The sequence below is a fragment of the Cololabis saira genome, chromosome 6 (genome assembly GCF_033807715.1).
Source record: "Cololabis saira isolate AMF1-May2022 chromosome 6, fColSai1.1, whole genome shotgun sequence".
NCBI lineage: Eukaryota > Metazoa > Chordata > Actinopteri > Beloniformes > Belonidae > Cololabis > Cololabis saira.
Window position 1 is genome coordinate 24,682,020 of NC_084592.1, and position 14,957 is coordinate 24,696,976.

Sequence of the window (14,957 nt, forward strand, 5' to 3'; positions counted from 1 at the left end):
TATACTTCTTTTTCTTGGTTTATCCTTTTTGTCCAACTGCACTGTACGTACGATTCTTAAACGACTGGTTAACATAAACGCGATAATTATCGGCACACCAACACCACATGGAAACATTTTTGAGTAAATAATTTATCTTAAATACCAATTATTTAGTTACTAGCAACGAAATAAGCCATTTTACGAATAATCCGTGAAGGCAGCACGGCAGTCCCGCCGTGACGTCACGTGTATGTTTGAGTCAGTCAGCTGAGGGAGGAACTCCGACAACAGACTCAACCAGGAAGCAGCAGCCGCTAAAAACTCACCCACCGGCCCGGTCTGGCGGATAAACCACGGGTTTCACTTCGGGAATCACACTGTGTATCAGTACACGACTTTTATCGAGTGTTTAGGTGAATACAGAGCAGCGACATGGCTTCACTTTTCAAGAAGAAGACTGTCGACGGTGAGTTTGCTCTGTGTGAACAGCTAGCCGGGGTGTTTGTAGCCAGCTGTGTTGCTCCCTCCTCAAATTAATTGTCATCGCTCAACTTGTTTTACCTGTTTACGGTCTTGTTGAGTCACCAGTCACATTACTCGCTGGGAAATGGCGCTCTGGTGCTGCCAAACTCAATATAGCTCAAGTGAACATGCTATTTTTGTATGTATGTGCTTTACAATGTAACTAGCAGCTATATGCAGTCATACATGTTACAAATAACTAGTTTGTTACAACATAACCAGTACTCGAGTTGAGGGGGGATGAGGGGGGGTGGCATCCCCCCTGAAATAAAAATGGTCAAAATCATCCCCCCTGTAAAACTGCCTTCCCTTATGTCATTTCATCAATGAATGTGGTTTTACTGCTATTTCAACATTTGGAGTCATCACCAGAAAAATAACACCAGAAAAATAACTTATTTGACAATTTTCACCTGTTTCAAGTAAATTTTCACTTGAAATAAGTAGAAAAATCTGCCAGTGGGACAAGATTTATCTTCTCATTACAAGCAAAAAAATCTTGTTCCATTGGCAGATTTTTCTACTTATTTCAAGTGAAAATCTACTTGAAACTTGTTTTTTTTTCCAGTGTTGAGTCTTGTTTTAAGTGTAATAAGATTTTTTACTAAAATGAGACATTTTAACTAGAAATATGACAAATATTCTTATTTTGAGTTTTTGCAGTGATCCATGTTACTTATCCTGTGAAGGACAGAGTCATATTGATAAATTCAGAAAACTGTTTTTTATTGTTGTGTTTTGATGTAAACCCAGTGGATATTTAAAGCTTACAGAAGGCTGCATTTAAACTGCTGCTATGTCATTCCTGCAGTATTTCTGCAGGTGTTTTGGTCAGTACTATTATTTGTAATATATTATATTATTTGTAATCAGCACAAATTATCTGTCCCCATATGATAAAACCCACCATCCCCCCTGATTTTTTTTTACAACTCGAGTACTGAACATAACCATCTGATAAAGTTAACCTAATCTCTTGGCGGTCGAAATAAAACTGGTGTGGTTGTTTTCAAATGAATAGAAACGGCCAAATTAATAACACACTAAATATTATTTGTCTTTAATATGTTTGATATGAAATAATAACTCCAGATCACTACTGGTGCTGCTTTATCTAATTTCCATCCCACACACACCTCATTATTTGGCTACATTACTCTTTACTTGTGTGAAACACATAGGCTGAAGCATAAGTCTCACATTGCTTTCAACATTTGACTGATATTCACAAAAATTGTGTGATTAAAGTTGTGTGACATAATTGCCCTGCTGCCCTATAGAGTTTGACCTAATTTTAGTATCACATTTCTGAAAAGACTTTCTGTATGAATATTTGAGCATTCTTTTCACAGGCTAAGCAATCATAAGGGATAAATGGAAAAAATTCCACTCTTTTTTCTTTCTTTCTTTCTAAAATTAATTGATACATTAATCTCTTTTAAATACTGACCCCCTAGGTTTGAATTTCCAGAGAAAAGACAGACAGACTGATTTTCCACCTACTTCTGGATATGAAACACATCTTTGAGGAGATTTACTTTAAAATACAGTAGCGGCATAAAATGATGCTCAGCTGGTTAAATCCAATCTTTCCACAGCATTGCTTACTTACTCCTCCCATCTCAGCCATTCCAGCCTCACCCACAGCGATCATCTGCATGCTGTACTCACTGTGCTGCGTTGCCTCTTCATCATGTTGAGTTGTCGCCAGGTTTTCTCAGCTGTGGCTTTTTTTTTTTCTTTTGCAGTGTTGCCCTCATCCTTCATATTCTCGACACAGGTTTTTTTTTTTGTTTTTTGGTGGTCACAGTAGGCCAGGTCAGGTGGTTGAAGTGGCTTCTAGATATTTGGCAAATTTGGCTGGTGGGGGGGTACGATCACACGTATTTGTAGGACGATATCCCTCCCACTTTGAGACGTTGGCGGCACGTCACCTTATACGTATGTATGCTTCGTTTTCACAAGTGGCCCTCTGGAAAGATGCTTTTCACCCAAGTTCATAGTTAATGAACTTTTCAGAAGGGTTAACGTTTGTTTTTGTTGTTTTTTTTTTTTAAATAAAAAGTTGTTTTTTGAAGTATTCAAGAAATCATAGATAGATAGATAGATAGATAGATCATATGAGAGAGAGCTGAATAGGTTATTTTAAAAAGAATTCTGCAATCCATATTTTAATATTCATTCCCTAATCTAATGTGTAAAATTGTTCTCTACCTTTGAGTGCATCTTACCTTTGTTTTGTTTTTACAGTATTTTTTCAGTATTTTTTTGTGATTTTTTTTTTTCTCCCCTTTTTGTTACAATCAGAAGCTTGAGTATTGTCCATCTTTTAGAGTTTATAAAGGATATTGGTTGGAATAATTCATTTTCCATGCTCAAGTATGCTCTATTATTCCTTCTGTTTATTATTAGGGCCCGAGCACCTTCAGTGCGAAGGCCCTATTGTATCTGTAGGAATTTTTTTTTTCTTTCTTTCTTTTTTCTTCTGACGAAAGGAGGGCCTTTTTGCCCCCCTAAACGTGCCCAAAAAGTCACCAAATTTTGCATGCAAGTCAGGCCTGGCGAAAAATTTGATATTTAATGGTTTACATTAATGGGCGTGGCAAAATGGCTCAACAGCGCCCCCTTGAAAACTTTGTGCCTCAAGCCCCACGATACGGTTTGACGTACATGCACGAAAATCGGTACACACCTGTATCATGGGACAACTTAAAGAAAAGTCTCTTGGCGTCATGCCCGAAACCGAACAGGAAGTCGGCCATTTTGAATTAGTCGCGTCATTTTGGCGAAATTTATGCCATTCCTTCGAAAGTTAATTCAGCCCGAACCGTAACGTGCACCCAGGTGTGTTATACATCAAAATGTGCGTCTCCCTCCTGCGACCACCCGCATTACTTTTCTCTTTCAAAAGCGTTACGTGGCGACGCTAGACGCCAAAAAGCGCGCCCACCCTTCATCTGGTTGGTTCAGACAGAAAAAACTTTGCGCCTCAAGCCCCATAATACGGTTTGACGTACATGAACGAAAGTTGGCACACTCCTGTATCATGTCGCAACTAAAAGAAAAGTCTCTTGGCGCCATGGCCGAAACCGAACAGGAAGTCGGCCATTATGAACATTCTGAATTAATTGCGTAATTTTGGAGCAATATATGCCATTCCTTCGAGAATTAATTCAGCTCGAACCGTATCGTGAACCCAGATGTGTTATACATCAAAATGTGCGTCTCCATCCTGCGACTACACGCATTACTTTTCTCTTTCAAAAGTGTTACCGTGGCGACGCTAGACGCCAACAAGCGCACCCCCTCCTTCATCTGATTGGTCCATATTTGATAGTTCCCCAAAAGGCACCAAATTTGGCATGCAAGCCAGGCCTGGCGATAAATTTGATATTTCATGGTTTGCATTAATGGGCGTGGCAAAATGGCTCAACAGCGCCCCCCGGAAAACTTTGTGCCTCAAGCCCCACAATACGGTTTGACGTACATGCACGAAAATCGCTACACACCTGTATCATGGCGCAACTTAAAGAAAAGTCTCTTGGAACCATGGCCGAAACCGAACAGGATGTCGGCCATTTTGAATAAATTGTGTCATTTTGGCGAAATTTATGCCATTCCTTCGGCAGTTAATTCAGCCCGAACCGTAACGTGCACCCAGGTGTGTTATACATCAAAATGTGCGTCTCCATCCTGCAACTACACGCATTACTTTTCTCTTTCAAAAGTGTTACCGTGGCGACACTAGACGCCAAAAGGCACGCCCCCCCTTCATGTGATTGGTCCATATTTGATAGTTCTCCAAAAGTCACCAAATTTTGCATGGAAGCCAGACTTGGCGATAAATTTGATATTTCATGGTTTGCATTAATGGGCGTGGCCTAACGGCTCAATAGCGCCCCCTAGAATACTTTTATCTGCCATAACTTTTGAATGGTTTGACATAGGAAGTTGTGGGTGGTGTCATGGGACTCTGTAATGAGTCCTTAAGCTTCGTTGGCCTTAATTAGCCCCGCCCCTTCTTCTGATTGGTTGTCCCGATTTTCTGCTATAACATTGGAATGGTTTGACATAGAGAGTCGTGGGTGGTGTCATCAGATTCTTTATGGAGTCCTTGACCTTCATTGGCCTGAATTAGCCCCGCCCCTTCTTCTGATTGGTTGTCCCTTTTTTCGGCTATCACTTTTGAATGGTTTGACATAGAGAGTCGTGGGTGGTGTCATGGGACTCTGTAATGAGTTCTTAAGCTTCGTTGGCCTTAATTAGCCCCGCCCCTTCTTCTGATTGGTTGTCCCGATTTTCTGCTATAACTTTGGAATAGTTTGACATAGAGAGTCGTGGGTGGTGTCATCTGATTCTGTATGGAGTCCTTGACCTTCCTTGGCCTGAATTAGCCCCGCCCCTTCTTCTGATTGGTTGTCCCTTTTTTCTGCTATAACTTTTGAATGGTTTGACATAGGAAGTCGTGGGTGGTGTCTTTTCTGATATGCTTATGGGGGGCGGTGGCTGTGAGTGCGAGGGCCCGTTCATCGCTGCTTGCAGCTTTAATTCTAATTATTATTCTTATTATTTATAAGATTATTATTTTATTATTATTTATAAGCTTATTATTATTTTATTATATTTATTTATAAGATTATTATTTTATTATTATTTATAAACCTATGATTATTTATAAGCTTTATTATTATTATTATTATTATTATTATTTATTTTTTGTTATTTTGTCTTTTTCCTTTCTTTTCTTTTCTTTTCTTCTCTTTCTTTTCTTTTAATTTTATTTAAGTTTCATAGGTTATATATGATATGATATTGTGAGGAAGGGACAGGACTAAATAAGCGTTCTGCTTCCTCCTGTTCCCTCTCGAACACATTGTTTTGCTGTGTGTTTTATTTTTGAATGAGACTGTTAAATTGTTTTGCTTTTTTTAATATTTTGATGCTTTTAATTTGATTGGGTTTTGTTGTGTTCGAGACAAAGCCAATAAAAAAAAAATATATATATTATTATTATTATTATTATTATTATTTCAAATTATCCCAAAACTTAACAAAACCTAACACAGCCAGTGGCTGATTTTGATGTAGGCTGCCTATTTTATTTTATGTATTAGCTGATATGTTTTCTTTTGTCCCTTCCATACAATGACACACTTAAAAACAAAAGCAAAAGACCCCAAAACACACACACACAAAAAAATAATGCGCTAATAGACTCAATCAAATGCCATTTTATATTAAAAGAAAGATTTTAATGCATTTTGGCTGTCTGCTAATCTACTGGATAATCTCAGGCAGTGGCAACTACTTTTTACTTTTCTACTGAGAAGAAAAAAAGAGGAGAGTCTCAGTGTTAGTGTGAGCTGCCCTGATATTTGCACAGTTGTCAGGTTTGGTATGCAGTCGATGCGCTGCTGACTACTCAGCGGTATTTCACTGGCATCTGGACACAGACTCAAATATACTCTCTATTAAGGCCTATGATATGTGTTTTACATTTCTTCAAAAGTCTTGCAGCTGACCAAGACTATGCACTTCCTCATGACTTTAAACTGACAAAGATATGCAGTAATGTCCAACTGATGTCCAGCTGGAGAACACAATGATCTTTAAATGCGAATGTGGATATTTTCTTTTTAGGATTTATGTGACTTCAAACAGTTGTTGGTTGTTGTATTTTATCTTTTGTTTAGTATTACTTAGATTTTCTTTGTTTTCTTTTGTTGAAGACATCATCAAGGAACAGTCAAAGGAGCTGCGAGGCACTCAGAGACAGATCACCAGAGACAGAGCAGCGCTGGAGAAACAAGAGAAACAAATGGTGGGAGTTCCTGCTTACATTGTTACACGCATGCAAAAATCAAGGGGATAACTGGATCTGCATACAAAGCATTTTGTTTAATCTACTCTTATGCATATTGCATCAAAGCTTTATTGACGCCACCCTGTATTTTTTTCCACATACACAATCACACATTCCAGCCACTTCCTACAATGGAGAGATGGAGGTTGATTGGCTCATGGGTTTAAATGATCTGGTATGGTGGCTTTGCTTCAGGCAAGTAAGACTATTCTCTCTGAGAGCCGTGCAGTCACTCAGAGTGACACGATAAAGCTATAATCACAGTCACACATAAAATTTCTCTTCTCTAAAAGATGAAAGAGGCTGAATGTATCCTCCCCACTCAGTTGTATTAAGTAAATATCGTTTGGGACATAATTACCTCCTTGGGGAACCACATTTTTGTTCTTCATTAATGCTTTCCGCTAATTAGTCTGGTTTTTAAAAGCTTTGTTGCACATTTTGAATAAAAAATGCCTCGGCTAAGAAATTAAAATGACCTATATATTTGCAAGTTAGCACAATCGTAAGTGTCCCCTATTGTGAAACTGCACACATTTGCACATGCTTGATTAAAAATGGTACAGGACAGAAGTTATCCACCAAAGATCAAAGTACATTTAGAGTCAAGCTATTCATTATCTATATTTCTTTAGGATGTGATGCATTAATGAGTGTATAAAAGAAAAAGTAAACAGTTAAAATTAGGCCATACATGTCTACTATAATCATATTGGACTTATTTATACTATTAATTGTACATCGATTTGATATTATTTAACAGAAGTGCTAACTGACGGACTCATTCTATTTTACAAATGTTTGTTCTTCTCTGTGAAACAGTTTTTAATTCAGTTTTTAAAAATATGACAATTTTTTCAAATAAATCAAAAAGGTCGTTTGCCTCCAAGAAACAATGAAAACACGTCTTTTGTTTGTAGCAGAAGTTTTAAAATCTGATTTAATTCTTGATTGAGCTGCTTTTGCCTCACAACATCCATCTGTTCTTCAGGAAGCTCTTCACAAACTGGCCTCTGCTAATGCATTAAGATTCCTTTTTCGTACTCAGGAAAGACTCCCAGCCTCGTTCTCGGGCGATGCTTGCATCACATTTAGGAGAACACTATTTATCACTCCTCCCTATTTTCTGACAGAGCGGTAAATAAGACATCATCAAGTTTCCCCTTCTGCAGCACTCCAACTGTTCCAGTCTCTCTTTTTCTTGTTATCAATTCACTTTGAGTTTTCACATGAAACTGCAGTTGACATTATTATTGCCACTATCAAACTGTTTTTTCCTTGAAGCTGCGGCCCTACCAGGGCATTTGAGAGGTTTACAGGCGAGCAAATATAAAATAAACCTCATGCACCTTGTGTATGCCTGTGCATGTGTGCACTTGCGGGGAACACGTTTTTAAGCATCAGACATTAATATTTGATTAATTCTTTTTCTGAGGTGGATGCTTTCAAGACACACAAAAAATGAACGAGGCACGCTGATGCTGAGAGGCCTGCCGTGTTTACTGTTTACTGTATACTGCAGCTCTGCTCACATCTCTCGGGATGCTCTAATAGACTCTTGGCCACACGCAGAATCCCTGTAGGCATCATACTTATAAGGAATACTTATCCATATTTACCAAAGCTAAATGCGTGCATTTGTTTGCGGCTGAGTAACTTTTGATCTGCATGACTCTCAGCTCTGTATTGGTTACTTTGGAGCTTTGTGAAGATTTGTATAACAATTACAATGTATATTTTAGTAATATACAGTATTATGAGAGTATTATATTAAGGGGGGAAAAATGGTGGAAATTAGCATATTAGAGCCACTTTAAAGTTGCTATGTGAAAGATTTTAAATGTATTTACATTTTAACAAAAAGCCCCAGTACCTTTAAAGAAAATGCTATCCTGGTGTGGTGTGTCTAGCAACACTTGTGATACCAATTTGTCTGTAGATGTGCACTTCACTATACGCCTGGGACTGATGCATCAACTCTCTTGTGATGTGCTGCCCACATTTGGTCTGGAGTGGTAACATAGTGTGGCTTTTAATTTATAATCAGGAAAAAACATCTGTGGGTTTGAGGGATTGAACAATGTCATGATTCTGATGACATGATTATCATGGGCCAAATAACTTGGACCAAATAACTTGTGACTTAAATAGATTACTTTTGCTGTTATAATGTTTAATGTAAATTTTACTTATAACAATTTCTATTTAAATATTTTTCTTTTTGTCACTTATTTGGGAAATGGATTCAGCCACGATGTAAGGAGGTTTGACATCTGCGCATTTAGGCGTATCCCTGAAACATCACATACGATGGCCAAAAACTAAGCAATCCAACCATAATGGATGAAAGCATGACCTTTTTAATAATTTTTACTTATTTGCAATGTTGTTTTTTTATAATTTACACCAGAGGTTTTCAATTCCAGTCCACAGGCCCCCCTACCCTGCATTTTTGATGTTGCCTTGCATCAACACACCTGATTCTAATTAATGGTCCTCATTATCTTGTCATCAAGGTCTGCACACCTCTGTTGATGACACAGCTCCTTGTATCACGGTGAGCTGAAAGCAGCGTGATACATACTTAGCATCTAAAACATGCAGAGCAGCGGGCCCGAGGACCGGAATTGAAAACCCCCGATTTCCACATCTCCATGTCTGTGAGACTCTGGTCTGTGTGTGATGGGGATGTTTGCGTCTCACAGGTGGTGTGTTCTCTATTCAAACAAGCGCAGAAGAGCAGACACGTGTGCTTACTGTAAATCCTTGTGCAGATGCATTACTAAAACATGAATCTTTTATGGGGAAACTATATTAGAAGGATACTTGAATTTGCTGTTGGAGAAAGTTGTTTGTTTCCAGAGTACATCCATCTCTTTATGTTCTTTATGTTATAAATGAACAATTGGAGTCATAGGCTGTTCTCTCCTGTTTCAAGTAACCTTTTGAATTCCAGAAAGTTTATATGTGGAATCAGTAATCTCTGTTATATTTGCAATTCAGTTTACATGCTGGCAATGATGCTGATAAAGAAGCACTCAGAATGAGATGGTCTTCTAGATAGATAGTGTCAGAGAAGTAAATGCTCAGACCTTTTCTTCTTTTTATCTCCAGGAGGCAGAGATAAAAAAAATGGCAAAGAGCGGTAACAAAGAGGCTTGTAAGATTCTCGCCAAGCAGCTCGTCCAGCTGAGGAAACAGAAGAACCGGACGTATGCCGTCAGCTCCAAGGTTACCTCCATGTCTACGCAGACGAAGGTCATGCACTCGCAAATGAAGATGGCTGGTGCCATGTCTACTTCAGCCAAGGTAACATCTGAAGATCTCTGTAAACTGCTCCGGGGTTAGGACTGGACAATTGATCAAAAATCAATTCCAAACGTACTTTAGGAACCTGTAACCGAGTAATATTCATGCACTGTTCCTTTTTAATAGACATTTGTACGGATACTGCTCGGTTTCAATAGCATATTTACAGCAAAAATCCTGCCAGTGATACATGATACTAAAATAGTAGCTTATTAATCATGAAAAAGTTACAACATTCAAGTAATCGTGATGTATTTGAGATCTTATCACCCAGTCCTACCTTAGTTCATGTTTTTGAACATTTTTGTTACTCAGTCAAGTTTTGAAGCAGGAAAACTTCACTGTTTATGATAAACAATTAGAGATGGTGAAATTTGCACCAAGAGACTTACTACGTGTGTTTGGAAAAGGACAGTGTGCAACCTTGCACAAAATATAAAAAGTTGACTTTCGCTTCTGTGGATTCAAAGTTTGTCAACAATGCAATATTTCATATTTCAGTGTAATTTATTGACTTCATCTAGATATGCTTGTGTTAAGTATGTAGTACTGTGATCACAATTCTAATGCAGGAGCTGCTCAGCAAGACACAAACGGGTCAAATACAATGAAGCAGGATTTGAAGAGGCGTCATTTCTGTAGTTGTAGACAAGGTCAAAAGTAGCTTAAAACAATTCCTCCTCAAACAGTTCTTGGTGTCTTCTGTTTCTCCTGTATGTTAAGTAAAACAGATTAATTACATCTTTTAATAATGTCTGCAGACCATGCAGGCAGTAAATAAAAAGATGGATCCACAGAAGACGTTGAAAACCATGCAGGACTTCCAGAAGGAGAACATGAAGATGGGCATGACCGAGGAGATGAGTAAGGACACATGATACACGCACACAGCTGTGGTGTTTACGGGTCTGCCAAAAGCAGATATCAGAATATATGTAAATGGTGTGAGGAGTTACCTGTGTTGCCACGCAACTACACATCAATTTGTTTACCTTTACTCCCTCTAATTCCCCTCACTCTGTTTTCCATCTGTCCAGTCAACGACACCTTAGATGAAATCTTTGAAGAATCCGGGGATGAAGAGGAGTCTCAGGACATTGTCAACCAGGTCTTGGATGAGATCGGCATTGAGATCTCAGGAAAGGTAAGAAAGCAACATTTGGCTCATGGTTTCCAGATGTAACCATTGGTGATCCTGCAGTTGAAATACACATTAGCCTGTGGCATTCATGTAAGTTCATAATAACTTTTTAGCATTTTATTTTACATTTGTTTTAGTTTTTTCTCTCTTATTGTCCCTTCTGCTGGGGGCCTTCATTCCATAAGTGCTCCACATGGCTTTTCCTCAGCTGTTAGAATGGTTCCCAGCTGCCACATGGTGGGGCTCGCCCACAGCTCTAAAGCTCTTCATGCTTTTGTAACTGCCAGGCTGCTGTGTGTCTGGCTCCCCCTGGGGTGCTGCACGAGTTATTACCTCTCCCCCCACGCATCACACAAACCCACGCTGTCCAGTAAACGTCCACCACTGCACAAGATAAACACGCAGTTTTATGAAAATCTCTAGAACTATGTTTGGTTTTCTGCTTCGTCTCAGTAATACACCAACTACGTCGCATCCTGACGGCTCAGTTTTTTGAGCAGTGCTATAAAATAAGAGGTTTCCCAGTCGAGCCTAGGCTGAGGGGAATTTCTGAGACTCATAAAGTATGGGGATTTAGGGAAATCTAATATAAGAAAATAAACAGTTTCACTTGAAACAATCTTTAGATGTACAGATCTCTCTGGGTTGTGACTTAGCCCTTTAACCACCACTTAAGTGGAAAACATTTGTTTGGCTTAAGTGGATTTGCCAGTAAAGGCTACATCTTTTGATTATTTACCAACAAACCTTTATTCAAAGTTTTAAATGTATTCTTTTGACTTTTGCTGTTTTTTTCTGTACTCATTTAAAGCTGAGATTGATATGCTGTGGTGGGGGTTCTAAATAGTTTTCTAGTTTAAGTGACAACAATTGTGAATAGATTTGAAAAGACTTTCTCTGGTTTTGTTTGGAGTGTCAGTGGGCAGCTGTGCGTGACTGAAGCTCTGTGGTATTTTATTTTTTTCTGTGTGTATCTTTTGAAGTGGGTTTCAATGCTAATGGTATTTCTCTGCCAATGTGCGATTCCAGATGGTGAGAGCTCCAGCTGCAGGAAAGTCCGTCCCCAGTGCCGCCTCCTCCAAACAAGCTACCATCTCTGATGACGAGATCGAGAGACAACTCAGAGCTTTGGGAGTGGACTAATTACCTATTTTGTATTAATGTTCACATTTCAAACCAGTGCAACATTAATACTGATTGACAGACTGTGTGGGGAACACTGGTTTTTATCATGTCAATGCTGCAGGTGGCAACGCACACAAACACACATACTCTGGCATTCAAAGGCATGCAGGCAGACAGATGCATCTTCACTCACATTCTCACATTCTTCTGCTGGTTGCCTTAAATATCAATGAGACAGACCATTTATTTATGTGAAACTAATTATTCTTATAACATTGGAGGGGTCCCAGCTTGAATACGGAGAAACAAAGGATGCTTGATGAAAAGAAACACCTAGACCATGGTCTGTCATCCTCTCTGCCTATATAAGAGCTACAAGGGCATATGTGAACTTGGAGCCGGCTTTACTCGTCTGCTGGGGGTATTTTGGTTACTCTAGATTTTTCTGTAAACAGTCAGCCTTTGTGTAATTTAATATGGGTGATCTTTGGTATGTTTTATTGAATAAAATATGATGGAAATTAAAAAGAGCAGTAAGGTTGAGAAACAGATGGAACTTTTTTTTTTTTTTTTTTCCCAGTTACCTGCTTTATATCACCCGATTTATACTAGTTTTGCAACACGTTGTGGGTGAAAAACCTCATTTTGCTTCCTGTTTGTTAGTGATGAGCTATTTCAATCAATAACCATCACAAAACAGCTCACTGTCACTACAGGTGAAGCACCTGGCCACCTAGGTATTTGATTTAATCGGAGGACAAACAAGATCAAGCATTCACTTAGCTTTGACTCATTTTTCTGTTGTTACTAATCAAATTAGTTCCCCTGGGTTGCCGTTTGACTTAAACAGGGATTGCAGGACTCTACCGGGCCTGCAGTCCCTCGTCTCTTTCAGCTGCTGTGCAGTTACTGTCATTGTTATCTCAAGCTGACACACACACACACACACACACACACACTACAGCAGCAAAAATAATGGATGTATATATTAAAATGACACTGTGATATAAGACATGTTTTCTCTTCTCCAGAGCTGAAGCTGACTTCTCTGGTGATTTATTAATGCCAGCAGCTTCAGGCTTTGTGAGAAGCATCTGCTCATTGAAATCTTGTCCATCTCCCTCCGTCGCTCTCTCTCTCTGGCCTTTTTGTTTCCGTATCAATTCCCGATTGCCAAAACAAACTGAAAATGTCCCATTCTTGCATGTGTATGACTTATATCGTCTCCTAACATTAACAGATCACATTTTTTTCCTCCACTGTGTACCTGCCTCTGGTAATTGTGAGAAACATCAATGTTTTTAACAGGTTTTGACATTTAAGTGCAGTTGAATGGCCAGGATATTTCATGTTTTAAGAGGTGTATGCATCCTTGTTTTTCTCATTTTTGTTTATTTCTCAGTCTTTGTAAATTGACTGTGTAAAACATTTATGGGTTTTATAAAAAATAAAGTTTCTTCAGGTACTATTCTAAGAGCCTCCGACCTGCCGTTCCCTTAATACTTCAATTTTGTCTGAGCTTCCTCTCCAGTTTAATGGCGCACGTTAATTTTAAATACTATTCAGCCATTTCATTCTGTTTATTACTATGTAACTGCAAGAATCATCACAATTGCCTCAGGTTTTCAGCCGTTCAGATTTCTTAATTCAGTCTGCAGTGGTTCAAGCTTCGTCAACCATTCGCTTTATTTCCTAAAATGTGTCATAAAATGAGATGAGTCTGGGAGATCACATGCGTTATATTTTAATTTTTGCTCCTGATAGCCCCAGTGATAAAATAAATGTTGTATTCTTCTTTGCATTTATTTTGTCTTAGTTTTGATTCTAATTCCGGTTAGAGCGCCCCGAGCGGTGGAAGAAAAATCCACAGAATAGCCGCACCTTTGTATAAGCCGCATGGTTCAAGACCTATGAAAAAAGTAGCGGCTTACAGTCCAGAAAATACGGTATATATAATCTACATTGTTATTTTCTTTTACTATTTCTTTAAAAAAAAAAATTGTTTTTTCGTTTCGTTGTTTTGTTTGAGTTGAAAAGCACTTTTGTTGTCTTTAACAGGTGCTTTATGAATAAACATTACCTCCCATTTCGTCCTACAGATTCCTCGTACAGATTATAAAAGCCATTTGCGTTTGGGAGAGTTTACCTGATTGGTTGGATGCCTATCCAATGACATCCACAGGCAGCTTCTTCTCGGTCTGTTGGTACTGTCCCCTGGAAGTCAAAGATGAACCCAGACCAACCAGACTAATTCTTTGTACTGAAGAGGAAAAGGATCGCGGCCAGACAACAATGAAGCTCCATTATCATAAAAATCTCACTGTAACTCCTCTTTACAGCATCAGCTGATGTTTAGAGTATCGTGAGTTATGCTTATCATAATGAACTGGATAGAGGTCAAATACTGTTTTTCTTTTGTTTTTTTTTTGTTTTAAATCAAAAATCAATCATTTCTATTGACATCTTGCTTTATTCAAGCTGCAAGCCTCCAGTATATCTTCAAGAAATATAACAAGACTGTGATTTCAATTTGAGGGATGTTTCTTTGGCATTTTTGAGGCACTCTTGAACATTTTCTTTATAGTTGTTTTTAACGTTGCCTGGACACAGGAATCAACAGTCCAAGACTGAGTTGCATTTATTCTACTCGACAGCCACACACATGAAGTCACAGTGAAATATGTTTATTATTGAATTAAGGTGTCTTATGTCTTCATTTATGAATCCTCCCAATGTACAGTATTTATTGATTTAGTAAAACAATAGGGAGAAACACAAGTTGGCACAGGTGGTGTAGTTAGTTACAAAGCACATTTTACTGGTTTGAAACAGGTGAAAGTACTTGTCATACGTTTGGCATGAAAAAAGACATTTAATAGCTGGCATTCTCTGAGAACATATTTTTTCAATGAGTCAGTTAATTTCAAGCTCTTTTAAATAACAGTTATCCCCACTTCATACAAGCCGCTCTACAAAGTGCACCCAGTCTTTTCTCTGAGCGATTGTGGCATTTCA

At 38.5% G+C, this 14,957-nt stretch overlaps 1 protein-coding gene across 1 annotated transcript; it reads left to right on the top strand.

Annotated features, from left to right (window-relative positions):
* Positions 1–260: 260 nt before the first annotated feature.
* On the top strand, positions 261–13,418 carry chmp2ba (charged multivesicular body protein 2Ba). Its single transcript, XM_061723780.1, has 6 exons — positions 261–448; positions 6,234–6,325; positions 9,482–9,676; positions 10,438–10,540; positions 10,714–10,820; positions 11,847–13,418. Exons 1-6 carry the CDS (start codon positions 415–417, stop codon positions 11,958–11,960), a joined length of 645 nt encoding a protein of 214 aa, XP_061579764.1. The 5' UTR covers positions 261–414; the 3' UTR covers positions 11,961–13,418.
* Positions 13,419–14,957: the final 1,539 nt, after the last annotated feature.